At 54.7% G+C, this 24,582-nt stretch overlaps 11 protein-coding genes across 11 annotated transcripts; 3 read left to right on the top strand and 8 right to left on the bottom strand.

Annotated features, from left to right (window-relative positions):
- Positions 1-382: 382 nt before the first annotated feature.
- On the top strand, positions 383-863 carry B0H18DRAFT_1114331 (uncharacterized protein; the record flags this gene model as incomplete). The annotated part of the gene is made up of 5 exons (XM_048033098.1): positions 383-398; positions 468-542; positions 608-645; positions 704-779; positions 835-863. 5 exons carry the CDS (start codon positions 383-385, stop codon positions 861-863), a joined length of 234 nt encoding a protein of 77 aa, XP_047899244.1.
- A 476-nt stretch (positions 864-1,339) lies between these two features.
- Positions 1,340-3,197, bottom strand: B0H18DRAFT_1114330 (uncharacterized protein; the record flags this gene model as incomplete). The annotated part of the gene is made up of 6 exons (XM_048033097.1): positions 1,340-1,631; positions 1,683-1,858; positions 1,929-1,981; positions 2,034-2,072; positions 2,127-2,547; positions 2,598-3,197. The coding sequence occupies 6 exons, from the start codon at positions 3,195-3,197 to the stop codon at positions 1,340-1,342; spliced, it is 1,581 nt and encodes a 526-aa protein (XP_047899243.1).
- A 734-nt stretch (positions 3,198-3,931) lies between these two features.
- B0H18DRAFT_976492 (branched-chain amino acid aminotransferase II) lies at positions 3,932-6,001 on the bottom strand. Its single transcript, XM_048044170.1, has 11 exons — positions 5,885-6,001; positions 5,734-5,824; positions 5,573-5,656; positions 5,454-5,520; positions 5,236-5,399; positions 5,072-5,180; positions 4,869-5,015; positions 4,690-4,811; positions 4,586-4,631; positions 4,322-4,531; positions 3,932-4,262 (listed from the first exon to the last, which is right to left on the bottom strand). The coding sequence occupies exons 4-11, from the start codon at positions 5,509-5,511 to the stop codon at positions 4,090-4,092; spliced, it is 1,029 nt and encodes a 342-aa protein (XP_047899242.1). The 5' UTR covers positions 5,512-5,520; positions 5,573-5,656; positions 5,734-5,824; positions 5,885-6,001; the 3' UTR covers positions 3,932-4,089.
- Positions 6,002-6,341: 340 nt separating this feature from the next.
- On the bottom strand, positions 6,342-7,657 carry B0H18DRAFT_868937 (Metallo-hydrolase/oxidoreductase; the record flags this gene model as incomplete). Its single annotated transcript, XM_048039977.1, has 4 exons — positions 6,342-6,650; positions 6,713-6,772; positions 6,825-7,125; positions 7,188-7,657. The coding sequence occupies 4 exons, from the start codon at positions 7,655-7,657 to the stop codon at positions 6,342-6,344; spliced, it is 1,140 nt and encodes a 379-aa protein (XP_047899241.1).
- Positions 7,658-8,362: 705 nt separating this feature from the next.
- On the bottom strand, positions 8,363-10,383 carry B0H18DRAFT_1174441 (endo-beta-mannanase; the record flags this gene model as incomplete). The annotated part of the gene is made up of 12 exons (XM_048035921.1): positions 8,363-8,754; positions 8,807-8,858; positions 8,913-9,103; positions 9,157-9,165; positions 9,217-9,289; positions 9,351-9,500; positions 9,559-9,665; positions 9,717-9,816; positions 9,871-9,922; positions 9,978-10,078; positions 10,132-10,233; positions 10,292-10,383. The coding sequence occupies 12 exons, from the start codon at positions 10,381-10,383 to the stop codon at positions 8,680-8,682; spliced, it is 1,104 nt and encodes a 367-aa protein (XP_047899240.1). The 3' UTR covers positions 8,363-8,679.
- A 733-nt stretch (positions 10,384-11,116) lies between these two features.
- B0H18DRAFT_868700 (gamma-glutamyltranspeptidase) lies at positions 11,117-13,596 on the bottom strand (the record flags this gene model as incomplete). The annotated part of the gene is made up of 12 exons (XM_048039964.1): positions 11,117-11,160; positions 11,220-11,285; positions 11,347-11,631; positions 11,680-11,737; positions 11,788-11,904; positions 11,959-12,021; positions 12,079-12,178; positions 12,236-12,251; positions 12,304-12,562; positions 12,619-12,771; positions 12,834-13,146; positions 13,196-13,596. 12 exons carry the CDS (start codon positions 13,594-13,596, stop codon positions 11,117-11,119), a joined length of 1,875 nt encoding a protein of 624 aa, XP_047899239.1.
- A 424-nt stretch (positions 13,597-14,020) lies between these two features.
- On the bottom strand, positions 14,021-15,394 carry B0H18DRAFT_418165 (uncharacterized protein). The gene is made up of 4 exons (XM_048038009.1): positions 14,751-15,394; positions 14,646-14,698; positions 14,309-14,590; positions 14,021-14,258 (listed from the first exon to the last, which is right to left on the bottom strand). The coding sequence occupies exons 1-3, from the start codon at positions 15,214-15,216 to the stop codon at positions 14,357-14,359; spliced, it is 753 nt and encodes a 250-aa protein (XP_047899238.1). The 5' UTR covers positions 15,217-15,394; the 3' UTR covers positions 14,021-14,258; positions 14,309-14,356.
- Positions 15,395-15,925: 531 nt separating this feature from the next.
- On the top strand, positions 15,926-18,483 carry B0H18DRAFT_1207171 (uncharacterized protein). Its single transcript, XM_048036208.1, has 3 exons — positions 15,926-16,102; positions 16,156-17,938; positions 18,003-18,483. The coding sequence occupies exons 1-3, from the start codon at positions 16,029-16,031 to the stop codon at positions 18,375-18,377; spliced, it is 2,232 nt and encodes a 743-aa protein (XP_047899237.1). The 5' UTR covers positions 15,926-16,028; the 3' UTR covers positions 18,378-18,483.
- Positions 18,484-20,703, bottom strand: B0H18DRAFT_976475 (uncharacterized protein). The gene is made up of 6 exons (XM_048044169.1): positions 20,428-20,703; positions 20,219-20,371; positions 19,947-20,166; positions 19,663-19,888; positions 19,390-19,604; positions 18,484-19,330 (listed from the first exon to the last, which is right to left on the bottom strand). Exons 1-6 carry the CDS (start codon positions 20,489-20,491, stop codon positions 18,736-18,738), a joined length of 1,473 nt encoding a protein of 490 aa, XP_047899236.1. The 5' UTR covers positions 20,492-20,703; the 3' UTR covers positions 18,484-18,735.
- Positions 20,704-20,857: 154 nt separating this feature from the next.
- B0H18DRAFT_418128 (uncharacterized protein) lies at positions 20,858-21,277 on the top strand. The gene has a single exon (XM_048038008.1). It carries the CDS (start codon positions 20,897-20,899, stop codon positions 21,146-21,148), a length of 252 nt encoding a protein of 83 aa, XP_047899235.1. The 5' UTR covers positions 20,858-20,896; the 3' UTR covers positions 21,149-21,277.
- On the bottom strand, positions 21,278-23,295 carry B0H18DRAFT_418127 (uncharacterized protein). The gene is made up of 6 exons (XM_048038007.1): positions 23,076-23,295; positions 22,859-23,023; positions 22,580-22,802; positions 22,302-22,524; positions 22,011-22,240; positions 21,278-21,954 (listed from the first exon to the last, which is right to left on the bottom strand). Exons 1-6 carry the CDS (start codon positions 23,131-23,133, stop codon positions 21,408-21,410), a joined length of 1,446 nt encoding a protein of 481 aa, XP_047899234.1. The 5' UTR covers positions 23,134-23,295; the 3' UTR covers positions 21,278-21,407.
- Between the last annotated feature and the right edge of the window lie 1,287 nt (positions 23,296-24,582).

Here is a 24,582-nt window from a genome sequence, read left to right as displayed (position 1 = left end):
CGGCGTTCCAACCTTTTGAACTTGGCCAAAGTTTCTGGGCGTTCGACGCGACCGAGGTGCTGAGTCACACTCGGATGGGTTGCTCCCGCTCCACGATGATTGGCTCCGCGCCCGCGAGACGCGAGACGCGCTCAAGCGCCGAAACGCGACGCGTCCGCGCACGTGCTGGTCAGTCGCGCCGGTGGCGTCAGCGGCACGGTATCGTCGGAGCAGCTCACGGAGCATGGCCTTGGCTCGACTCCTAATCCGCAGGTGCATAGTGCCTCATCCGTGCCACTGCGCATCCCAGCCGTACTTAATCCTGTCGAGACCGACCGCGCCCCCACGTACGCCCCCCATCTCCACCGGATACCTTCACGCCGCTCGCAGAACGCTCTCAAACATGTCTGAATCTGGAAGTGCGTACGGAGTCATCTGTGCGTTGGGAGATGCGTGCTGATCGCGGTGCTGACGGTGCCCGTCGCCAGAGTACATCATAGTGTTCAAGGACCATGTCACGGATGAGCAGCTCGAGCAGTACGCGAGGGACGTCGGTGCCAACGGTGCGTACCTCCCCGTCTCTCATCGGATTGGATCTCACTAACTTACCATCCGTACGTCCCCACAGGCGGTGAAGTCGGAAATCGCTTCTCTTCGCTCATGAAGGTACGTATCTAGCAGCTGCGATGGCTTCGCACGTTCAAGTCAAATCTCTGTACTCTAGGGGTTCTCCGCCACTATCCCGAACTCGTACTTGACCCAGCTGCAGTCATTGCAGGGTGGTGTTATCGACTACATCGGTCCGTCCTAACGTCTTGTCTCTATCATACCAGCATTGCTGACCAACGTGTGCAGAGCCGGACCAGACCGTCACTACCCAATGATGGATGCATACGGCGGGGGAGAGCATGAAATGATCTGAAGAATACCTGTAATATGTCACGAACGAGCTGCGCCAGACCAACCTGTAACAATACGATATCCTGTTGAGCGATACCTCTCGCGCGCGAGACATCTCTGTGCCGAACATAGGCTCCATGCGAGTGGTTTGTATCGCTACTGTACGGTACAGGCTATGGGTATCACTGATTATAGGGAGGAAACTGCCAAGGAACGTCATGACTGGTCGTTAAGAGAGAACAATGAGAAACGCCTGCGAGGCGAGACGGACAATCGCGATAAACGCAGATCTAAATTGAGGCGGACGCTGCCTGAGTAGAGTATAGAAGTAGAGAGTGGAAGGTATCCGTATCCGCAAGCTGTGCTCTGAAATGAATGAGGATCCAGACTCCAAAGTGTCCCGGGATGATGATATACAGTAAGGTAATAAAGAGTTCTGTATGCGCCCGATCCCAAGTACTCACGACGCGGGGGTCTCTGCGGCAGCAGAAGTAACGGAGGGATGATCTGTCTCCGTGCTACTCTTCAACGTCTGCGACGCGGGGGGTGTGGGTGGAGTAACCTTGACCTCAGGGAGATTCTGCAAGCCCTCCGGGTTGGCGGTCGACGACGCACCGTGCGGTGTGACCAAGATGGGCACAGATGTCGGGCCAGCATCGGGATTTTCGTCGCCCGAAGCCGCTGGGTCTGCGGTCTTCGGAGGAGGCTGCGGAAAGTCCCATGGGCGTGGTACGAGGGCGACGGGCATGATCCTATGGACAATGACATCAACGACTTCGGATGTATGGGAACCCACTGCGTACCATGTCGCGGCGCAGACGACGCCCTGCCCTTCATTCTGTTGCTTGATCATGTTGTACTCGGTATCAACGAACTGCGAGATGTACCGCACAAAGGGCATGATCTCGCGCACACCGCCCTCCGCCACGGAGAGCGCCGTCAAGAAGTTCACGACGGCGTGCGCTACCGACGGCACGTTCTGGATTTAGAGAACCACAGCCATAGTCAGTTCAGCGACAAAACGCAGTACAAAAGGAAGAGCCGCATACATCGAGGTAATGCAAGGACGCCGCAGGCATGGCAACTTCAAAACCCCACCAATCTACGCATACGATGACGTTGTTATGTCTGACCCAGATGAGTGCATGACGTACAAGTAATGACTGACATCCTATCGGTTGGAGGGTATATGCCTAATAGTGCCTTCAGCATGTCCCAGGTAATCTAGAGACAAGGTGTTCACATACCAGCGTGGTCAGGCATTACCGCCTTGCCCGTTGCATACCCAAGTGCCATGAGCTGGGGCGTAATGTGTTCAACGCCTTGGATGACGGCCTGCGCCGTTGGCAATGCCCCGCTGAGGATTCCCGGTCCATCTGGTGGACCGCCAAGGCCCAAGTCCGGCGTAGTGATCAGACTGACGAGGTTGACTCCCGAGAAGACCGTCTGGAGGGTAGTGATAGACGCATTCGCTACGCTGCAGACCTCCGCTTCCGTCGTCTTGGTGTGAACATGGACGGACATGGACCGTAAAGTAGTCGTCGCTGTACCAGCCTCAGCACCTTGCGCACCCTCGGAAGCTGCCGTCTTGTCCGCCGCGAGCCGGGAAAAGTGGTGGTCATGCGCCTCCGCGTCTGTGTACGAGAGGCAGACAGCGTGGATGGGTCCCTTGGGAGAGCGGTCAGCGTTTCCCCGTTCGGACCCCTGCCCACGACCACCGGCTCGTCTGACGACGACAGCTGCCGGAGCTGCGCAATTACCTTGCTTGCGGTCTTGGGCCTCGCCAGTTGGGCCTTCACCTTCTCGATTTCGGCGCTTGAGTGCGCCTTCGACTTGACCTTGGTGGGTGCCCTAGACGACGGGCCGACGATGAGCTCGCGCACGAGCAGTGCGGACTCCTGCGCTTTCTTGTCTGAGCGCGTGCGCACGACGGGGCGGCCTGCAGGGTCTGCAGGTTTGTTTGCTTTGGGGGTTGCCTTTGCAGGTTGACCATCGCCGTTACTGCTAGCCGGCTGAGCGAAGGGCCGCCATGAGAGCCGTCTCGCTGCGCGTGGAGGAGGCGTCGTGACCGGCGGCTGGTGACCAGCGCTGCCTGCGGTAGATCCAGGAGCAGATGAAGACGCGCTGTCAGAGGGAGGGGCAAGGGCGGCTGCACTGTCTGCAGGAGGCGCGGGGCTGGTGGCGGCGTCCGGTGACTGCGCACTGTCAACTTGCGGGATGGCCGGAGTGCTGGTCGTCTCTTGCTTGTCGGCGGGAGGCTTCACTGCAGCGTCGTTCTTCTTGCCAGCGGTAGAACGTGAACGCAACAAGGAGAGCATGGCGGGGGTATCTGCAAACGGGGGAGAGCTGGGAGGACGTGGTGGTGGTTGTCCTGTTCGGGCTTCTGGGAGCTTAAGTCAAGAAGTGTCGACCAGACGCGGTCACATGACGCAGTTTTACTGCCTGCTCTGTGCTGCCGTGACGGTGCACGCTCTCCGCCAGCCGTACTTGTAGCCTGTAGGCGACAACGCAGGCTTGGCCATCGGACTGGTACCTGTGCTGTCTTGTGCTCATTAGTATACTACGGATTCCAGGCGCTACCCAAATGGCGGCACTAGACCAGCGGAGACTGGCTGGAGTCTGCGTAAGTAATCCTCGGCTGCCTCGCTATCTGCCCCAAATGCGCTGCTCGGTTGCACTCTCACGTTCTTCAACAGATCTCCGCGTATGTCGGCCTTCGTGACGCGTGAAGCTTTGAAGTCACCTCAGGTTCGACGTGGCTCACAACCGAGATTGCACTAAGTTGAAGTTGGAATATAATACAGTGACCTGGGGGAGCGTCGTCTACATGTGTCGCGGTTTGCATCGTCTTCCTACGATAGCCAGGGCATGGCTGCGTGGGCATATACACGCGCGAATGTGGCAAGCATCAGGACGACCATGTGGAGCCTGACGAGCGCCACGAAGGCAGAGCTGCACGGATTTGGGTTCGACGCCTGTCGAGCGTCCTCCATATGTCACTCGAGACAGTCATCGACCGCCATGTATGACGGGCGATCATCCACGTCAAATGCCACGCGACACCACTGGACACGCTGACAGGAGGTTAAGGTTAAAAGGCGTGCAACGTTCGAATTCCACTACACAAGTGTCGTACCCAGCAAATACAACGTGCATGCACGTCGGAGGGATATATAAATCCGGTATGTCGCGTTTTTACATAGCCCAGAGTTACTCCGGAACGGCCACGCTCCACGGGTGCTCAATCGCACCAGTTTGTATAGCCACCAGCCTCTGCCAGAGAGACTTCGACACAGGACCCATACCGTCTGGGCCAGTCGGGATGTGTACATCCTCGTCCAAGTAGCGGATCCGGTTGACCGGGCTGATCACCGCAGCAGTACCTACCGACACGGACGCCAATGGTTAGCACGAAATTATCTTGTAGCGGACGGACACTCACCGGTCCCGAAGAACTCCACGAGTGTGCCCGCCTTCGCGGCGTCCTGGACCTCCTTCATACGAACCTCGCGCTCGGATACGATGAACTTGTCTGGGAGCCCCTCGACCTTTGACTTGCCAGAGGCATGCTCCCTTGCAAGGGTGAGCACGGAATCACGAGTAACGCCTGGCAGGATCATGCCGTCTAATGGTGCAGTTGCAAGCTCGACAGCTAGTCGACGACAAGTCAGCTATTTCCTCTTAATGGATCTCGGAAAGGCCTTACTTCCATCGGGGTGCTTGAAGACCGCCATCGCGTTCATGGTACCCACCTATTGGGGAGGCATATAAAGAAAAACCACTCAGGAGAGTACGACGACGTATACGAACCTCAGTGACGATGTGCTCTGGGCCCTGCAGCCAGAGGTTCTGTACGCAACCCTGCTTCGCGGCCTCTTTGGCAGCAATGAGACCCGTCACGTAGTTGGCACCAAGTTTGTAGGACCCAATGCCTGCATCGCAGATGTATTCAGTCGCTTGGCACTCGTACATCGACATCGCGTACTCACCTCCGGGCGAGGCACGGATGAACTCTGTCGTCCCGTACAGCGCGATGGGCTTGAAGCCCTCAGGGTAGTACGGGCCCACAGGGCAGCAGATGACAGTCAACAGCGCATCAGACGGTGGGGCGACAACCAGTGTGCCCTCCGTTCCGACTGGCGCAGTATTGTCAGTACCATTCTGTGTTCTCTCGTAAAATCTATTGACGTACTCAGGAGCGGCCGGATGTACAAACTGTATCCCGGCTTGTCCGGGACCCAGTCTTTTTCCAGGCGGACCAGTTGCTTGATAAGTTCCAGCATGGCCTCGCCATCGAATCCCTACCAGTCCGATATCAGGAGCGCATCCCGAATGGCCCTAAACATACGAACGGACCGGTAATGTAGCGCGTCCCGCACTCGTCTGCATCCGCTTCATGTTCATGTCGGGCCGGAAGAGGGCGACCTTGCCTGACGGCGTGCGGTACGCTTTGAAGCCCTCGAAACATGTCTGCGCGAAGTTCAGGACACTCGCATGGGGATCGAGCGAGACCTTTCCGACTGAGCCGGGGTTGTCAAGTTTGCTCAGCAACTCTCAACACATGGAGCACTTACATGGATGAATACGAGGGGTTCCCCACCCGCTGAGTACGTTCCAGGGTACGCTCAGCATATGATCGGTCTACAAAAGATCATAAAGACTGGCACAAGAAGGCTCCCCAGACAGCACTTACCACATTCTTGCCAAACACTCGCAGCTCAGAGGCATCTGGCTTTGGCTTGAGTTGAGGCGCACGTTGGATCTCGAGCTTGGAAGGCTAATGATCATCAGATCGCGGAGGGGCGCCAATGAGAACACTACGTTCTTCCCCAAGGGCAGCATGACGGAGCGTACCTCGACTCCAAGCGCGGTCGAACTGTATGCAGCGCGCAACACCCTCGACCTCACCCACCGCGCTTGTACACCCCGAGGACATGTCGAGGACCTGATCGACCGCAACATCGTGAGCAAACTGGCAAAGAAACCGCGGACGGAGGCTGCGCACGCTTTCCTCCTCACCGATACGCTTTATACGTACGAGAAGTGCGCTGGCCGAGTCAGGCACCCCGGTCTGTGCTCGGTCTGTCAGTGTGTCTAAGTAACTCGATTATCGAGGCGGTCGAACCCGATGGGAACTCTGATGCACCGAGAAGCGCCCTACCCCGCGTCGGCAGCCCGTCCGAGCCGTCGCCGCCACGGTACTCATTTAGTATTGAGTGACATAGAAAATGAATAAGTAGCGTTAGATTTTGTTCAGGCCTGTTTGAGCTCCCGTACAGCATGGTAGCGAGCACGATTGGCCAGGACGAGTGCTGTTGGACGAGCATTATTCACATTATCATTGACAGCACATACGCGATCCCGGCCCGCCATATCAGAACGGTCGTCTTCGTACGAGCCCGGGCCTGTCCACAGCCCCTCCTCCGTGTCTTACATACAATGGTGTCATTCCTAACACCGAGTCACAGCTTGCTTGAAGACGTAATCGGAATCCTAAAAAACACGCGGCCGTTGGCATCCGCCGGAGGCAGTCTACCCGCACGTATGTTCACCTGCAGCGATGGGTGCAAAAGTCTCGGCGCACCGAGCACAGCGTCGCGCTGCTCGCGCCACTCGATAAAGGCAGACTTGTCTGTGCCGAGCTTCAGATGCTTGTTCGCGACGCGCTGGTCCTCGACGGTCGACCAGCAGGTGTGGTCGCGGTTCTGCGGGTAGTCGTGCCCGACGAAGAGGCGGTAGTCCGGAGGCAGCGAGAGCAACCGCTGCATTGACTGCACATGTGGCCGTCAAGGAGTGAGACATAGCGCTGTTGCGGGAAGTGGAGGAGACTTACAGCATAGAGGTCTTCAGCGTTTCCACCCGGGAAGTCCGCTCGTGCGGATCCGACGTCGGGCTGATGCAAGAGGTATGAGCACAACACCACGATTGCGACACATTGCACCTACGTTGAAGATGGAGTCACCAGTAAAGACGGCCTTGCCAATCAGGTAGCCGACATGGTCGGGAGTGTGGCCAGGTAGGTGGATGACACAGCATGACAGCTGACCGAGTTTGAACTCTTCGTCGTCGTCAAAGTAGCAGTCAAATGTCTTCTCGAACACGGATGGATCGTCCAACCCGTAGATCGGCGCGAATGTCTTCTGCACCTGTGAGATCCTTTTCCCGATGCATACCGGGATGTCGCCACCAAGTTCCTGTTTGATGTATTGCGCCGCAGTGAGATGGTCTGCATGGGCATGTGTCTCGCTAGATCACGGAAAAAAAGATAGGTACTGTATGACCATGCACAGGATAGCGCGAGGACGTACAGGATGCGGCGGACTTTGAGACCCTCCACCTCAGCGAATGCAAGGAGGCCGTCTGCTGTGCCAGTAGATATCGCCCCAGCGTTAGCGTCATAGTCCAGCACCGGATCCACTATAACCGCCTCAGATGTGTGCGGGTCGACCACAATGTACTGCCAAGTCGATGTTATCTTCTCAAAGAAGGTATAGACAGTCGGCGTGGCCGCATCCGGACTGATGTGTCGTCTCCATGGTTCGGCAGGCGCAACTTTTGGTACCGGTGTAGGAGCGGACGACTGCTTTGAGGTGGCAGCAGCGGCAGAGAGGGGCTGTGACGTCGAATACGCGCGACGAGCAGCTACAGGAGTTCGAATGCTTACGCCGACGGTAGCAGGCAAAACGTGCACCTTGCTACGATAGCAGCGAACAATCGCGGAGTACCGGGGGGCAGCAGCGCGCGCTGTGGTCGCAGACGTCTGGCAGAGGGAGAGCATCGTGGAACCGTGGAACGTGGAAGACTATCGCCGCACTTGGTGGTGAGCGGGGCGGAACTGTCCGAGGTACGGTTTATATGCATGCGGGAAAGCCGGTATGGGCATCACGAGTACCTGCAGCTGTCAATTCCGAATGCGCAAAAAGACCCATGCATCATCCTCACCAGCCTCTAACGAGAATACCCGAATTCGGAATACGTATATATGCTTCAATATTGAGATAGAAGACAGTCAAGGACAACTGGAAGATGATGTAGGGAGAGCGTCAGACTTTTCACTAGCTCTAGTGTACTCGCGAACACCAAAGGACAAGTAAGGCGGAAGAGACTTGGAAGGATGTAGACGGTTAATTGAGCCTCGCTCGATAGATCACCAGCGCCTACCTGCGCGCTCGGGCTCAAAATGTCACGTGGGAAAGGCGATCTTGTTCCTGTTTGGGCAAACTGGTACTTCAGCCATTGCATGGACATTGACTGGCAAATTCGTCTCCATTGACCGCCAGTCAATTTTGATCCTCGTGGCACTAAAATCCTGAACAAAGGCGGAATTTTAACGTTGCCTCGCCCGCTGCATGCCACCCAGGCTGCTAGCCATGGAGGGCTTTCTCGTTCGTCCTCGACCATGGCACTCGACAATGGTCTCTCTGCACGCGTTCTTTTCTCTCCCCATCACATGTACAGTATACGACTGCGATGTAAAGGTACCAAGTTTTACGCCATGCATCCCAAACACTGCAATTTCGCGACGCCGCCAGACGCACGAGACCCCCATCCGAGGAGCGCGACGAGGCGCACGGAGTGACAATTCACTGTGAGGACACGACCGACTAGTGACTTCCGTCTGCACTTCAGAGCATACATCGAATCTGGCGTCACCGCTTGTATGTCACGAGAACAGCTGGCTAGGGCATGCGCCTGGCAGTGACTGAGATGGACGACAGTGATAAATCCGCAGACCCAATGATCTCAAGTATACGGATTGACGAATACTACGGTCATGCAATGATCATAATGACGAGTTCGTCATGCAGCATTCCTTGCCTTCAACTGCGCCGCATACGTCGCCTCCATACCGTAAACAGTATTGTTTGGATATACCTGGATCAAATATATCAGAGTCCAAGTCCCTCAGAACATGATTGCTACATACTGTGTATCCATCATTTGGTGTCGCCCCACTTGACAGGTAGGAACCGGCTTGCCTAGGTGCATATGAGTCGCCATCACATCGCAGACTGTTCAAATCAGAATCTCACCAGATGAGATTGCCCGTAAGCCCAGAGTTGATCATGGCTGGATACCAGGCCTCGTAGGTCGCCGTCATGTTCGTCGTCATGCCGAATTCTTCAACTAGAACTGGTTTGTTCTGTGCCTTCTGGGAGGCTGCATGGTTGTCAATCCATTGGACACCCCATTCGATCGGGTCGGTTGTTTCGCCCCAGCTTATCTAGAATCGTTGGTCAGTGCATGCATTGGGGAAAGTTGAGATGATGGTCATACCGGATACAGCTGCGCGCAAAATGTCATGAGCTACTCATTCGCCGACAGACACTGACTCACATGTGCGGTGCCAAAGTCAATGGTCGGAATCGCCAGATTAGCGGTGAAGTTAATTCCAATGCCTTCGCCCCCTCTGTCCGAGAGCACATTCGTCATGTATAATTTCCATCACAGAAGGGTCGCATAAGACATACCCGTATGGATAGTCCGAGTTGCCTGTGATAGCATAGAAACCTTCGTCGCCAACCGCTACGAGATGGTTTGCATCGATGGAGTGGATGTATGCTGACATTTCCGCGATCCAGTTCGTAACATTCACCGCTGTACAGTTACCTGAAGTGGTTCTGGTGTTGGCTATTAGCACCATAGGGGGATAATTCCCGACATCCCTTCTGTGCTTACCCAGTCGTTCCTGCGCACCTCGGCTCATTGGCAAGTTCCCAAGCCAAGACTCCGGGCTCGTCGACGTAGCGGCCAACGAAGGCACTGACGTAGTTCTTGTAAGCTGCCTGCAGGGGCTCGATCAGTAAATTGAACCTCATGCAACGCAGGAAACATACGATGATATCAGCGTTGGTGTAGAAGTAGTCGTGATAATCTGTGCCAGTCAGCTGGCTGACATAGACATCCATTCCGCCGTAATCAGCCCAGTTGTTTGCACTGTGTGGAGCAGTTCAGTCGTGAAAATAGTAAATCGCCATTGATGTCGCTCACAGAGTAACGATAAGCCTCAGACCATTCGCCTTAGCCATCGCGACAACATTATCTAACGGAAATCATCAGTCCGTTGTGATGGAAACGGCATGTGCGCTGAAGCTCACCGAAATTTTCCAGACCAGTGGACCCATAGTTGATAGTGGGCACCCCATTCGTCCAGAGCTGGTAATAGTCGCCGCTGGGACTCGTGACATCATTGAATCCCCTGAACCAAGACTCTTGAGCTAGTGTGCAATGCAGGCTTCCGCCGAATCTCACCAGGTGCGGACAGTCGTTGCGCCAACAGCAGCAATGTCTGCAAATGCCTGATTCATCTCAGTCGTGCTGAGACCCGATAAGCCGACCCAGTACGAGTTGGCGCTGAGGCAGAAGCACGATGAGGCTTCATGTTACGCGTTAATGCTCATGTTGCTCTTACCCAACAACCGTAAAAACGTCTCCATTGAGTTCGAAGTTTTGACCAGACGTCGTGACGAAGCCAGTCACAGCCGCGGGAGCTGCAAATTCCATGAATGAATCGCTGAGCCAACGAACTCACTCAGCCCCACTTACTGGCGGCACTGATGGGTGACTAGATTGCAGCAGTGCACATATCAGCCATAGGCTAATAGCTAGGCAGGAATCATGCACGACTCACCCGTTTGCCGCCGACGGAGGCGGCAGCGGCGAGGGAAACCGCAGAAAGCAATGCAGTGAACCCCGTGAAGCGCATCTTCGTACTACGCTGATGACAACACACTGGCAGCAGAACGCAGAAATGCCCCTAAGTCAAGCCAATTTATAGCCAACAGCGCGGTGACCGGCCGAGAGTCCGTCAGCGTGGAACGAGGGAAGCTGGATACAATCTCGGGGCAATAATGACACCCGAGGTTGTCCCAGAGCCACGACCAAGTCGTGTGAACACACCGGTCGATATACGACGTGTACATAGCTAAAATGAAAACTCGACGACCGCACGTCACAAAGGTCGAGATCAGCAGGCAGCGACTGCATGGCGACACCATCTGGTCCATCATACCAAGAGTACACGGAGAATCTGCGGCTTTCCCACCTCTCCACGTGATGTTGCTCCCAGGGGTTCTATTAGGAATGATACTGACGTCGACTCGAGTGTACTAAAGGTATCGTTCAGCCCCATACATCTGCGACGAGTGTGACGTTAGCCTGACTGGTCAACACGGCCGGCCAAGGGATCAATGTTCAACCCTCTTCAATGACTGTGACATTGAGACCTTTCTCCGAGTCAATACCCGGAGGCGACGCCTCGTTTCCTAGAGTCGCTAGCAGCTGGACGATGTAGGGACTTAATTAGAGCACTTGCATGCAAGAGGATTTCCCGAACATACCGAAGATCTTATCCCCTTGCCGCGCAACTGCCTGCACTACTGATGCGATGCGGTTGATGTCCGATACTACAATAGTCATTCAGCACGTCAGCGGACACACACAAGACGGATTGCCTCCGTATCTGACCTGTAACATTGTGCCTCTTCCCTCGAAGAGCATCCAGAGTGTCGACGGGTAAGGTGTTGTCCGCATCGACCATGGTAGGGTAGAGCTGGTCATGAACCCGTCCATGTTCAATCGCTGCGCTCACATCCATACCCCAATCCATATTCAGGATTACTTGGAATACTGCTGGGAAGATACGCGATCCTCCAGAACCGCCGGTGGCCAAGTAAAACGTGCCGTCTTCGTATTCCACGATCGTCGGTACAGTAGACGAAAGTGGACGTTTCCCGGGCTCGGGATAGTTGACTGGGATCGGATGAGTGATAAGGTCGTTCTAATTTAGCTTGTACTCACATGGAGAAGGAAAGAGGCCGAAACTGTTCGGAGTGCCAGGAGTAGAAAAGTCGTCCATCTGAATATAGAATGTCAGCGCTCGATTGGTAATGATGCTTGACTTCGTACCTGGTCGTTGAGAATGACGCCAGTCTCTGGGTCAAGCACCTGCGAACCAAAGACAAGGTTCACTGTGGATGTAATTGCGACGGCCATACCATCGCTGTCTACTACGGAAGAGTGGCTCTGAGGGAGCGCTCGTTAGCACCGCGGTAGACGGCTCGAGGTTTGCGAGCCTACCGTCCCATGGTCTTCGATGATATCGAACATGGGGTGATAATAGTCGGGCGTATGCGTGCTATCCTTTAATCATGGCGGGCGAATGAGATCAAGAGCTACTTCACGACAGGAGAAGCTCACATCAGTGATGTTGGGAAATACTGTGTTGCTGTATGCTTTGGTAGGGATCTCTTCTATGAGCCTAGTGTCGTTACTGAACGCAAGGTCGCAGACTCTGGTTCTATGGATGAGATCTTAGTTAGTAGCATGTCCATTGACAGCTTAGTGCTAAACTAACCGAGCAGCGAAGCCAACTAAATCGTATGAGTACAGGGCTCACGGAAAAAGATACCAGCGGTAACTTACATTTCATTGCCTCTATTAGTCTATGACTGTTGAGCGGTGTCCGTCCTTCCCCAACTAGGTCTTCATAATGCTCCATTAGGTTCAGCATGTGTAGCAGTACTGGTCCCGAGGTTGGTGCATGCGAGGTATACACCTTCCGCCCGCGATAGGTTCCCTGAAGAGCAGGCCTGACATGAACTGCATAGTTCTGCAGGTCTTCACGCGTCATAACTCCTCCTGTAGCGCGAATCTTCTTGATGAGCGAGTCGGCAATAGGGCCCTGGGTGATTGCAAGATTAAGCGGGCACGGTCGAAATATGTCAAGATTCGCTTCACCTTATACAACGCATCTGCACCCTGTTCTGCGACGACTGCCAGAGTGCGCGACAGGTTCGTGCGTCGAACGATTTCGCCCTCCTTGAGTAACTGTCCCTCAGGCGCAAAGACAGCGCTCCAATCAGGATCCTTCAGCATTAGTGGCTTGAAGAACTGAGATGTAATGTGACCCTTACGCCCTGTACATACTGAACACAGCTCAATCAGGCACATACCTCAAAACGGATCCTCTCGGAGAGTTCCCGCTGCATCCTCCAACCCCGCGCGAGTTCGACGCTTGGCTGCACGAGAGTCCTCCATGGCAGACTCCCCCATCGCTTATGAGCCTCCTCCAGACCGCGCAACTCGCCAGGCACCCCTACTGACATACCACCGAACAGCGCCTTCATGGGTTCCTCAACGAACATTGTGTTATTGGAAGCTGCGGGCGCCATCTCGCGGAAGTCGATCGTGTGCACCTCCGAGGAAGCGTTAGGTGACGATGGGGGTACACGCACAGTCATGAACCCTCCTCCTCCGATGCCAGACCTGCGCTGTGATCAATTCACAGCGGATAGGGAGCAACAGTATGACGCACGAGAACATATTGAGCACCCCGATACATAGCGTCGTACTAACGGCAGCATCCACTGCGTTTCCTCCCTGCTTCAGGATGTCCACTCCGATGTCCGAGCATACTTCGTTCTCGCTCGCTACCGCGCCGTGCGTCGCTTCTACGATGTAGGCCTCGTTGCGTGTTCCGGAGGGCACAGGACGTCTGATGCTACCGGGCTTGTGTATGAGATGAGTATGGGAAAAACGGCAAGATGGCGCGACAGCGTCCCGGGCGACGAAGAGCAGGGCTAGTGCGAAGACCGTGATCGCTACTACAACCTTGCTTCTGCGTACCCGATCCCGTTGATAGACAACCGGACGATGGAGGGGAATGATCCCGCCGTCTTGCACGTCATCTGCCAGGAGCGCGCCGTGCTTGCCCATGCTGTTTCTGCACGCTGCCTCGCCGCCGCGAAGGGATGAGCAGAAAAGAGTTCTCAAAAGATAAGGAAGTCGGGTGTTGATATGTAGTACGTGCGGCACGACCAACTGCAGCTGAAGCCGCGGCACCCCAAGGAGGCAGCCGCACAATGACTAAGTCATGTTCTGAACTTAAGGCCCAATCGGCGAGCGACACGGCGCTGAACCATTCCAGCTTCGTGCAAGCACAGAAAACGAAGGACAAGGACTGGGTTTCGAGGGAAAGATAGGCAAAAGGCCGCAGGGCTGGATGGAGGTCAGTATGCTTATATGCGAACCGTCACCCTTGTGCGCTAGTCAGTGGCGAATATTGTACCATCAGTCGCCGTATTGCGCAATGGGAGGAGCAACTTCACAGGTCGAGGCTTGGTCGAGGCATTCTTACAATCCATATCCCATTACATAGGCTCGGCTATGCTCGTAGACTAGTACACATACTGACATAACTCCGCTATGGTGTCCGTGACCAACTGAAAACTTCGTCTCACTGTGCAGACCGGCCCTTCTGAGGCAATTCTGTCGGAGGTGTCGCTCCTTGATCGTGCATGAAGGCGCTCCAAGGCGCCTTTGACTCGGTCCAACGGCGGTCGCTGTAGCTGCGTAGGCAGCAGAGGGTATCTTCATCACTGCAGGCTATGCTCAGCAGTGGACAGAATGTAGATAGCCAGAAACGTACATGATATCAACCGAGCAGTACTGGAGCCTGCTGACGAGGTACATCTCATTACGTGTCCGTCACTTCGAATGGTTTGACCATGACGCCACGCTCGCCCTTGACCTTGCGCAGCCAGTAACGTTTCAAGGTGTAATGGTCGTACGAAGCGGCAGCGAGACGCATGGCGCGTATGTGATGAGGTCGAGAATTCGCAGCTATCGCATCCTTTCGGGATTGCCAGATGCAGGTAGCGAGGTTCATCCTGGTCTCCGGATGCGGCGTGCCGTACCAGTACATTATAAGCTGGAAGACAATTAATTCATGTCAATAAGTAGTAGATGAGGACATGAATGCCTACCCCTCCGTTCTGCACGGCTTCTTCGTGCGCTAGTCGGTCAGCGGAGTACAGGCCTGGGGAGCATTATTATCATGCGATGACAATACCACGAGTAGCAGAACGTACCGGAACCGTCGCTTCCTACACGGCGTTTGCTGTTGAAGACGACGCAGTACCATTCATGCTCGGCATCCTCCGGAAGGTCAATCTCATCCCAATTGAAGGCCTCCGCATATGGAACCGTGGCGTAGTCCGGGGTCACTGCACGGAACCGATGTAAGGCATAGTGGAGCGCAAGAGAGGCTTCGTCGATTGTCGGTAGGTGCGATTCCGTGGAAAGCGGGGAGTACAGCCCACGGCTGAGACCCTCTGTGGGAGGCACTAGAGGTTGCCTGTACTCGAAGGGCAGTAGAGACAAAATGGGTGGGAGGTACAGTATTGGTTCTGGAGGGCTTGGCTCGAAGGAAAATTCGGACTGAGGATATGAGAGCGGCGCAGTCGAGCTTCGCCCGTTCTCGCTCTGAGACTGTTGCCCAAGATCGTACGTGAGCAACGAACTTGCGACGGGAGCTGGAAGGATAGCAGTAGACATGACGATTCAAGATGTCCTGTACCTCACTCGCGTCCCAGCATCCTCTTTTATACTGCGCGTGAAATGAGTCCATGCCCGGCGAATGTCTCGGCGACAACGGGAAACCGCATTCCCCACATAGGTGACCTGTATACGGACCTGGGAGTGCGATTCGTCATTAATACGTGCGTTGCCTCCGGATGTCGACTTCGTCGGCGCCTCGCTTGGACGTCGTCAATATTGGATCCTGTTGTCGGGACATCCCGTGTCTGACATGAATCTGATTCGCAACGAAGAGGACGGTGAATCGGCATACACAATCAAGGCGTACTGCATGCGCAGCGTGACAAATTATTTGGACCAAAAGGGAGCATCCGAGCAGGACCGGCTGTCGTTGGACCATGAATGGTCGTAACTACTAGCACAGTCTGTCTTCGCGATATTATTAACATCTTTACCGCCGCCGCCAGTTTCGGTTGGACACTTACCTTGAAAACATCACCAGTCTCACCGGTGCCTGTGCGCGGAATAGCGCAATCTCGGCGGCACTCGTCGCAAATGTCTCATAGCGACATGCTGGCGAAAGCCTAAGGTTAGCGACGTGCGTCTGTGTGTGGCAACCTGTCACGGGCCGGGTATATGTACGCGTCGTCGCCGTCGTGTGACTAACGCGACCCACGTGACCGTTGATACACTCTTGCGCGAACGTGTCGTGACGCTTGCGCGACCTGTTTGATGGCCACAACCACCAAAAATCCTGCCCGCATACAATCCCGCTCGAAGGTTATCATTCTGCATGTCAGTTGCAGATCGTATGGTTCTAGCATTCAACAATGCCTTCACTACTGGCTTATAACGATGTGTCGGGAGATATTATGATGGCGCGCAAGAGGACCGTCAGCAGTCGGTACGCGCGTCCTGCTAACCTAACCAACAAGATTCTCTGTTTCATGATCCTAGATCATCGGAGCAACCTGTCATGAAGCGGCGCAAAACGACTGGACTGAACTCTCGCTTCGACCGGATGATCGAGACCGTCAATATATTGCATACATCTCCTGCGAGCTCCAAGAGCTCCCACTCAGGAAGGCGTCGTCGCGCCGCATCATCCTCTTCCGCCAGCGCTGCAGAGTACGACATGCCGAGAACACCCGTAGACGCATACAACGAGCTCCACGGAGGTCGACTCGGGGCTGACTTCGCGGTCATCAAGATGCATGCTGGTGGTCGTGAAAGACTTGACGAACCTGGGATTTCTGGAGAGTATCGGAACAGCAGAAGGCGATCCCGGAAACTTCCCTCTATCCCCGCATGGCTCAACAATACGCTCTCTACGCTTGACGTGCACCACCCTCTCCGCACTCTACTACCACCACATTCGACAACCGTTCCGGTGAGGCCCGGTGTATGCGTAGAGCCCAGAGTACACGAGGATGCACCCGTGCTGAACCCTGCAGTGCCTGTTGAACAAGCCATCAATGACGGCTCTGTCTTCGCGTTCAACCCTCCGAGTCCAGGAAGTCCTCCGACCGCGCATATACCCAATCCAGGCGCAGGGAATCCATCGGTTACGGGACGCCTCGCGAGTAACTTCGCTTTGTCCCGAGACCGCATCGTGGGCGACATTTACTCGGTCTCCCACACGACATCTCGCCTCTCGTCCGTATCCGGCGGAAGACCGAACTTGAGCGAGGATCTCCTGCCCGTGCCGTTCTCCACTCCTGGGCCTGCTTCCTCTGTCGGTGCAGTGCCTCCTTCCGACTTTCCGCTGGAGTCCGCTAGTCGCGACGACGCTGAACATACCATGCTCCTCGAAGAGTCTATTGGGGTCACCAAAAATGGATTATTCAGTAAAAATCCTTTCGCTGTAATACTAGGTCCACAGGCAGACACGCCGCTTCTTGAAGACTACGATCCGGACGACTTTGTGATGACTAGCTACGGCGTTCGCTTAGCTGCTTCCTCTGCACTCGCCCAGAACACCTCGATGGCTATGCTTGTCGCTAGTTCAACTCGCTCTTCGGGACATACTGGATGTATGCCCTCGGCCACCACTACGGGACTAGACCGTACTCTTGGAGGCGAAGTCGCTCGCTCCTGTTCTCCGTTCTGTCTTGAACGTATGTCATCGCCTGCCCCACAACAGCCGTCGAAGTCTTCTTTCGGGCTAGAGCGGACAAACGAATGTACCCCACTCAGACCGATTCCATTTTATTTCGACTCGCCTGCAGAAGATCCCTGCAGCTCGGATCCTCTCGAGGAAGATGACTATATGCTGCCCGAGGACCTCACTGCCATCGATTTCAAATGGGAAAAGTTTGACCGCGGATGCATCGGCGAGACTCATACGACGTCGGATCTGTCCTCGTCAGACATCTCCGCTAGTACTGCTGGTCTTCGGGTCGCGCCTTTCCTACGTGAATCCGCAGGTCGCGTTCCGCGTACCCCCGTACTGGGAGAGGATACGGTGCAACCTTCATCAAGCTCTGACGTCCCAGCTCCGGTCCCCGGCGATTTGCAAGAACTGTCTGACGATGATGATGGGACGTGGATCGTGCCCTCGACCGGCCTGGCTCAGCCGGGCGCGCGACACACTGTGAGCGGTGTTAGAACGGCCTCAAGAGACGGCGCGGCAAAGGATACGCCTCGCTCTCCTCGTCTACCTGTCTTTGCGCCAGCGCCGGGCATTTTCCTGTCTCCCCTTCGGAAGGCGGCAGAAATCGGCTCGAATGTGACTCCAGAGGTCAGTCAAATCCAACTGTAGTCAGTTTCAAGCTGCTCCCTAAGGTTTCGTGACATTGGAACAGAAAAAGCCCAGCGTCGTACTCAATACTCCAGGAGAAGAAGTGGCGGACCACGACTATCGCAGGACTCCACCGTGTGAGCCAGCACAAGGTCCAGCTTCTGAACAACCTCTTGCAGAAACAAGGCATCCCGCAACGCCAGCTCGCACTGCGGTTGAACGAGAAGCTCGGGATCATCTTCGTACGTCACCAAGCGTCAGGTCAAGAGGCAGAAGCTCCAGGTTTCCCGCTTTCGCGTCGCCGGCCGTCAAGGAGGTGGTTAAGGAGGATGTCAGAGGACAGATCGGTACAGCGGGCACTGATGGCAATCATGCTTATACGCCGACCTGTTCCCAGGAGTCTCATGACACCATCGAGTCGTGGACAGAGCATAGGTAGATTCCTGAGACTGGATCCGAACGTGATCGTTAGCCACGTATTTCGGGCATAACAAACCAAATCAATCAACTTACAACGGCGGGGCCCTTGAAATTGACAAACAGCCTTGATCTTTGAAGGCCAGCACACTGGGAGTGGTTTTCTTGAACGGCGCAACTCGCTCGGAGTACTCGAGGCGGCCGAGAGGTAATGATCCAGGCATGATCACATTAAGTATATATAGATTCATACGTACGAGAAAATGGCACAATAAATGACCGGACCACCCAAGTGCCAGTGAAGGGCAACGAATGAATGAACAGCTCGAACAGCTATTCGACCATGTCCGTGCTAGTCTCGGACCCGGGAATGAAGACTTTCAGTCACTGTAGACACTTTCCGGGTACCGCGGTGGAGCATCGCCCTCGTAAGGACCTCTGGACGACCTACGATCGATCCTTTGCGCGATGAGTTCAATGATGTGGTCCACGCTCACAGCCGGAGGATGCGCTGCAGATGGCCCGGGTGTAGATGCGACCCCTGCGACCAGGCCCGTTTCAGGAAGCGGTGGGGCGCCAGTCTCAGAAGTCGCAACGGTCGGAGGCCCTATGCTGCTGCTGGGCGGACTGGTAGAGACTACAGTGACCGGAGCAGACACAGGGATCTGTGCGGTGGGTGGACCGCCAACTGACGCGCCTTTGTGATACATGACCGGAGTCACAGGCGCCGTGTACGAGGAGTCAGTGGTAGGCACGGCTCCGTCCTTGAGTGAGTGGGAGGACGGCGTGGCGGCGGTGGGAAGGACGGGGAAGGGTGATATATCGGACTTCCGGGATGCATCGTACTGCCTGGATGCATGGCGGCGGAACAACCACAGAATCAGACCGATGATGAGGAGTAACCCAACAACTCCACCAACGACCCCGCCTGCGATGGCGCCGGCGTTCGTTGATTTCCTTATGTTTGACACAGAGCTGGCCGTCATGGAGAAATGAGGCAAGTTCATTCATGCATTGGGTGACACGCAACTCACGTCGCAGAACTGGATGCTGTGCCACCTTGGGTATGATTGGCTTGGAACACGGAGACAGAGTTCAATATCATTTGCCAGTAGGTCTGATCGGCCTCATCCGTCAAGACAATGGTGTGCGTCCGATTGGGGTCAAGTCCAGCTTCGAAGAAGAGAAGCGAATTGCCTTGCTTCCAGGGTGTGCTTCCATTATACTGGGTTTGATACCCATCGAGTGTCTACACACAGTGCAGTTAGAATGATGGAACGGCAGACGTCGCTCAAGTCGGTACTAACCACGTTATAAATCCAGTTACCCCAGTTTCTGAGACCGTACATTGCGATGGCTTCTCCCGTGAAGTTCAAAGATACTGACGAGCCGTACTGAGAGGTAATATGAAAAGGTGCCGTCGATGTCGGACTTGGCACGTCAGCGTCCGATTTGACAGACCACCCTCCCGTGTACTGGAAGGCAGAAGTGTTCGTATTGGCATATACCACCTCGAGCGGTTTGCCATCAGATCTAGTTCCATACAGATACACTCAGTCGTGACGGTCTGTGCAAAGTGAACGCAACGCACCCATCTGCGAATGTGTAGGTTACATTCGCGAGATCAAACTCTAGGACTTGACCGGCGCCGGAGAAGTGTGCGGTCAGTGTCACATAGTGTGTTTGGGTTGCAAGATCGTCGGCAAAGTAGAGAAGCCCGTTTCCAACGGCCGATTGATTAGTATACGCATCGTTGTCGATGGTAACGTCGAAGGTCCCATTCGTCGATCCATGCAGATAAACGGCATCACCTGGTTCCACGGGAATGAGAAGAGCACCCAGCCGTCTCATAATAGGGCGTACCATAGAACTGAAAGTTCAAGCTAGCCCCGTCGAGAGCAGTGATGTGAAGCGATTGTCCCGAAGCACTGTTTGCGTAGGCCGTAGGGAAGCCACCCGAGCCTGACCAGGACGGCTCCCAACCGATGAGGGTACGATTTCCCAAACCACCATCCTCTATGCTCGCATAAATAAGTCTACACCTTCAACAGAAAGCCTTATATACGACTGACCGAAAGGCTTGTAGGTAATGAATGCACTTGAGTCGTCAATTGTGAAATTCCAGCCAGTGCTCATGGCCAGTAGGAGTACACAGGCGAAAGAAGGTAAAGGACTGCGAATAAGATGCGACGGGCCAGGGCATCAGGCAACCTGTTATCGCTGTTTGTACGTTCCTTTTGACGGCGACAAAGCGCGACGCAAATCACGTATTTTGTGTTGCATCAATGCGCGAAGTGTCAGATATTGGCAGCGGGTCGCCGAGGCTGTTGGAAGACACTGGCGGGCTCATTGAATGCTGGCCGCTCATTCGCCACGTGCTCCATTTGGTAGGTGTCTCACATCCGGATCACTGATCAGATCCAATCGCCCAGCCCCTGCCTAATGCAGTAGGACTCTTGTGGGGCTCGCCCGAGTCGTGCTCATACCGGCACGCCCGCTCACCGCGATGAGTGAGATCCGTCAGGTGTACGCTGTGCGGACATGTTCATAGTAATTACCCCATTGTGGCTTGCCGGGGGCTGCTTTGTGTACTGTACATGTGCTACTTATATTTACACAAGGCTCCTAGGTACAGCGGGGACAATCAAGACATGGGACGACATTGAGGAACACATCGAGCGCGCGTACCTGACCGTGGTACGCTGTACTATACGACCGCCTGCGACCGCTCGTAGATTTTTGTCACACGCGCAAAAGCAACCAGTCTCATGGAGTTCCTATCATGATGCATGATTGGCATGAAGATCGGAGTCGTTACGCGTTACATCTTAAGCTTCAGTCAAGCTGGCCGCCTGACTACATACTGTCGCGAATGGCGGAAGGCACATAGAACGGTGTGAAGAAGTTCCATGTTTGTCCTGGTTCGTGAGCGCGATGTGTTTTGGCCTTGAGCTCATCAAACCTTCAAGCGTACATTGGGTTGTGCAGTCGAAGGGATGTAGATAGCCAACACGGCTACGCCAACAGCGGTATACCACTGAGTACTCAGTCCTTAAACTGCGCTGTCCCGGTACCGAGGTGGGGCGTCTCCAGCGTCGTGAGGCGGCGAACTTCGTCTGTCGATTCTCTCCGCAATCATTTCGATGATGCGGTCCACGTTCACAGGTTGTGTGACCGATGAAACAGTCGCAGCGGTACTACCTGCTGGTGACTCGGGCCCAGTAGGAAGCATCGAATGAGGGACGCCTGTGTGGCCTGCAACACCCGCCCGGTGTGGAGTTGTCACCGCATGTTCTTGTGCGGTCTGGGAAGTCGCCGGTGTACTGGCCAGACCGGTACCCTTTGCCGGTAGGCCTTGCGCTTGGCGCGCACCATTGGCGAACAGGAGAGAGCTGGAAGACGTCTGAATGGTACCAGCCTGGGGATCTGAGCCCGCATTCGTGGCAATGTACGGTGAGATGTCGCGATACTGTGACGGCGATGGTCTCCGATGCAAGAAATAGACCGCCAGACCGATGATCAAGAGGAGACCGCCCACGCCACCAACCACGCCGCCAATGATGGCGGCCGTGTGGTGGTGTATGTCGCCAGTGGATGCCCTTGCACGCGGGGTCTAAGGAGGCTAGAAAAAGGAGACGTAGAAGCTTGGACTTACTTTGGTGGCGAAGATGACGCTGGTGTGTTCTGCGTCGCATTTGTCGAATTGGACTTGAACACTGAGATTGAGTTGAGATAGAACTTGTAATAGGATTCGCCACCAGCGTTCGTGATCTTGATGTTATGTGACGCAGTGGGGTCGATTCCGGCTTGGAAGAACAGGAGCGAATTTGTGAGTTCCCACAGAGTACTCCCATTGTACTGATGCGGCGGATCCTCATCCAAGGTCTAAACATACCAGAGCAAACAAAAATCAGCCCAATCCCGCCTCAGGCGACAACCAACTCACGATGTTGTACAGATAGGACCCCCAACTTCTGAATCTATACACTGCGATTGCCTCTCCAGTGAAATTCAGCGATGCCGACGCGCCGTACGCGGTCGTCTTGTGGATGGGGATGCTCGATGTGGTGCTCGGCGCACCAGCAATCGTGAGGCTTGTCCAGTTTGCCGTGTAGTGTACCGCTGAAGTGTCCGTATTGTTATACACAACTTCCTCAGGCGAGGTTGCCCTGCGCCCGAATGTCAATAAACAATGTATGGGGAGAATGGCGTGTAGACATCTACCCTGTGGAAAAATCGTAGGTTACTTCGGCGTAATCAAATGCTAGTTGCTGTCCAGAGTTCGGGGTGACATGCGCAGTAAGATTGACGTAATTCACGTTCGTTGGCAGATCCTGTTGGCAGTACAAGACGCCATCTGCATTTGCTGTTAAACCGGGCGCAGTGATATCGTTGATGGCAACATCGAATGTACCATTCGACGTTCCATGGAGACAGACGCTGTTACCTGTATGTGAATATTAAGATGAGCGTATACGACGTTTCCATAGCGAGATAACTCGCCATAGATCTCGAATGACAAGCTGGCTCCATCGAGCGTTGTTACGTGGAGGGACTGTCCACTGGCTCCTCGACCATACGACTGATCTGACACGGGGAGGAACCCGCCAGAGCCTCCCCAGTATGGATCCCAGCCAAGGGATGTATTGTTTCCCAACCCCGTATCCTCTGTTGGGAGATTAGTTCAGCGTATGCAGGTCGCGGCATCGAGAACACGGACCCGACGGAAGATACTTGATGTAGGAGCTCGAATCGTCGATCGTGAAGTTCCAGCTCATCGCTACTCGGTGCCGGTGAGGCTTTGACGAGCGAGAGATGCGTCCGATGGCAGCAACTTGAGTCCTGTCTCAGAGGCTATCGCGACTTTATGTAGTAAAGCATTCTTCGCCGGCAGTTTGGTTACTCATCTCATACGGCGAGAACTTCCGTATGAACTGTCAAGTACCGCCTTCCTCTGATCATCGCGTCTGCCGCCCGGCGGCCACAGTGGCTGCGTTCGCGTCTCGTGTGACGTGTCTCGCGTCTCGGAGGTCCAAGTACCAAGGGCGCATCGCGTCTTCGCCTAAAGCGCTCTATGCCTGTATGAGATGTAGGTTAGTTGCACCAGATTCGACAAAGGGCATGGCGTACACCGTGGGTGATGTTGATTGTGGCCTTTCACGGTTCCTGTAACACGGCAAGTACCCGTTGCTTCGCATTGGCAACTCTCACACACGGCGAGGCGGACACTGTTCTGATACCAAAGTAACTCGAGGCGTGAGACTGAGACTGTCTAGCAGCACTTCAAGCCAACTGCCTCAATCGCGCGACTGCACTTTCTATCCGGAGATGCCAGGTAGCCCTCAGCGTCGTATCTCTACCAAAGAGACGCCCTCTACCGCAGAGCGGCGAGGACTACGGTACAATGTGGCTTGGTAACTTCGTGACCAGGGAGTGTCAAGAGGCGACTCAGAACTCTTGTGAGCCAATGCTGCTGGGCAGTACAGAGCAAGAGATACAACCAAATCAAAAGCACCACCTGTTGACAGACTGTATCCCATCTGCACCACCTCAGCGATCATGCACATGTGCGAAAGGTTGACAACACCTGACATTGCTTCTCACTCCGGGCAATATCACAGACTGGCACCTCCGTGGTCGTGAATAGAGACACAAAGGCGACTGAACCAGAGCCACAGCTGTGCAAGTGCATGTCATAGTCGCCGTACTGTGTAATAGGGGCATGCATGTTAGTATGAATGCACGACGTCTCGAGAGCTCAAGTGCTCACCACCTGGAGACGTCACCTCCGACTCGGCGGGTAAGTCATGGAAGCGCACCATTGCATACAAGGTGTAGACTGACTAGGAGTCATCCGAGGTTTGGCCCTTCGGTCAGTGCTGTTAGCAGAGAGCATACAGATGTGCATCCAACATGTTATGCGATGTCGAGTCCGAGCTGAGCTAGGTTGACAATGACCGTCTCTTTCGAAGTCGGAGTTTTCAACGTCTCCAATCAGCTGAGGATCGCATTTGATTCCTGGCCAGAAGACTTCAGAGGTTTTTGCTAGGGCGAGATTCCTACAAAAGAGTTGGGGCTGTTGCACTGTAACCAGTTAGACGACCGACGAGCGGCAGTATTGGACCAGGACGGGTACACAAATAGAGGTCAACGGCGCTTATGGACATGAGGAGACGGTGAGGCGGTCATTGAACTCCAGCCATGTTCATATCCAACCGTCCCGCATT

The sequence above is a fragment of the Fomitopsis serialis genome (assembly GCF_022376445.1).
Source record: "Fomitopsis serialis strain Sig1Antser10 chromosome Unknown B0H18scaffold_4, whole genome shotgun sequence".
NCBI lineage: Eukaryota > Fungi > Basidiomycota > Agaricomycetes > Polyporales > Fomitopsidaceae > Fomitopsis > Fomitopsis serialis.
Note: the sequence above shows the minus strand (reverse complement) of the source record. Positions and strands in the feature narration are given on the sequence as shown.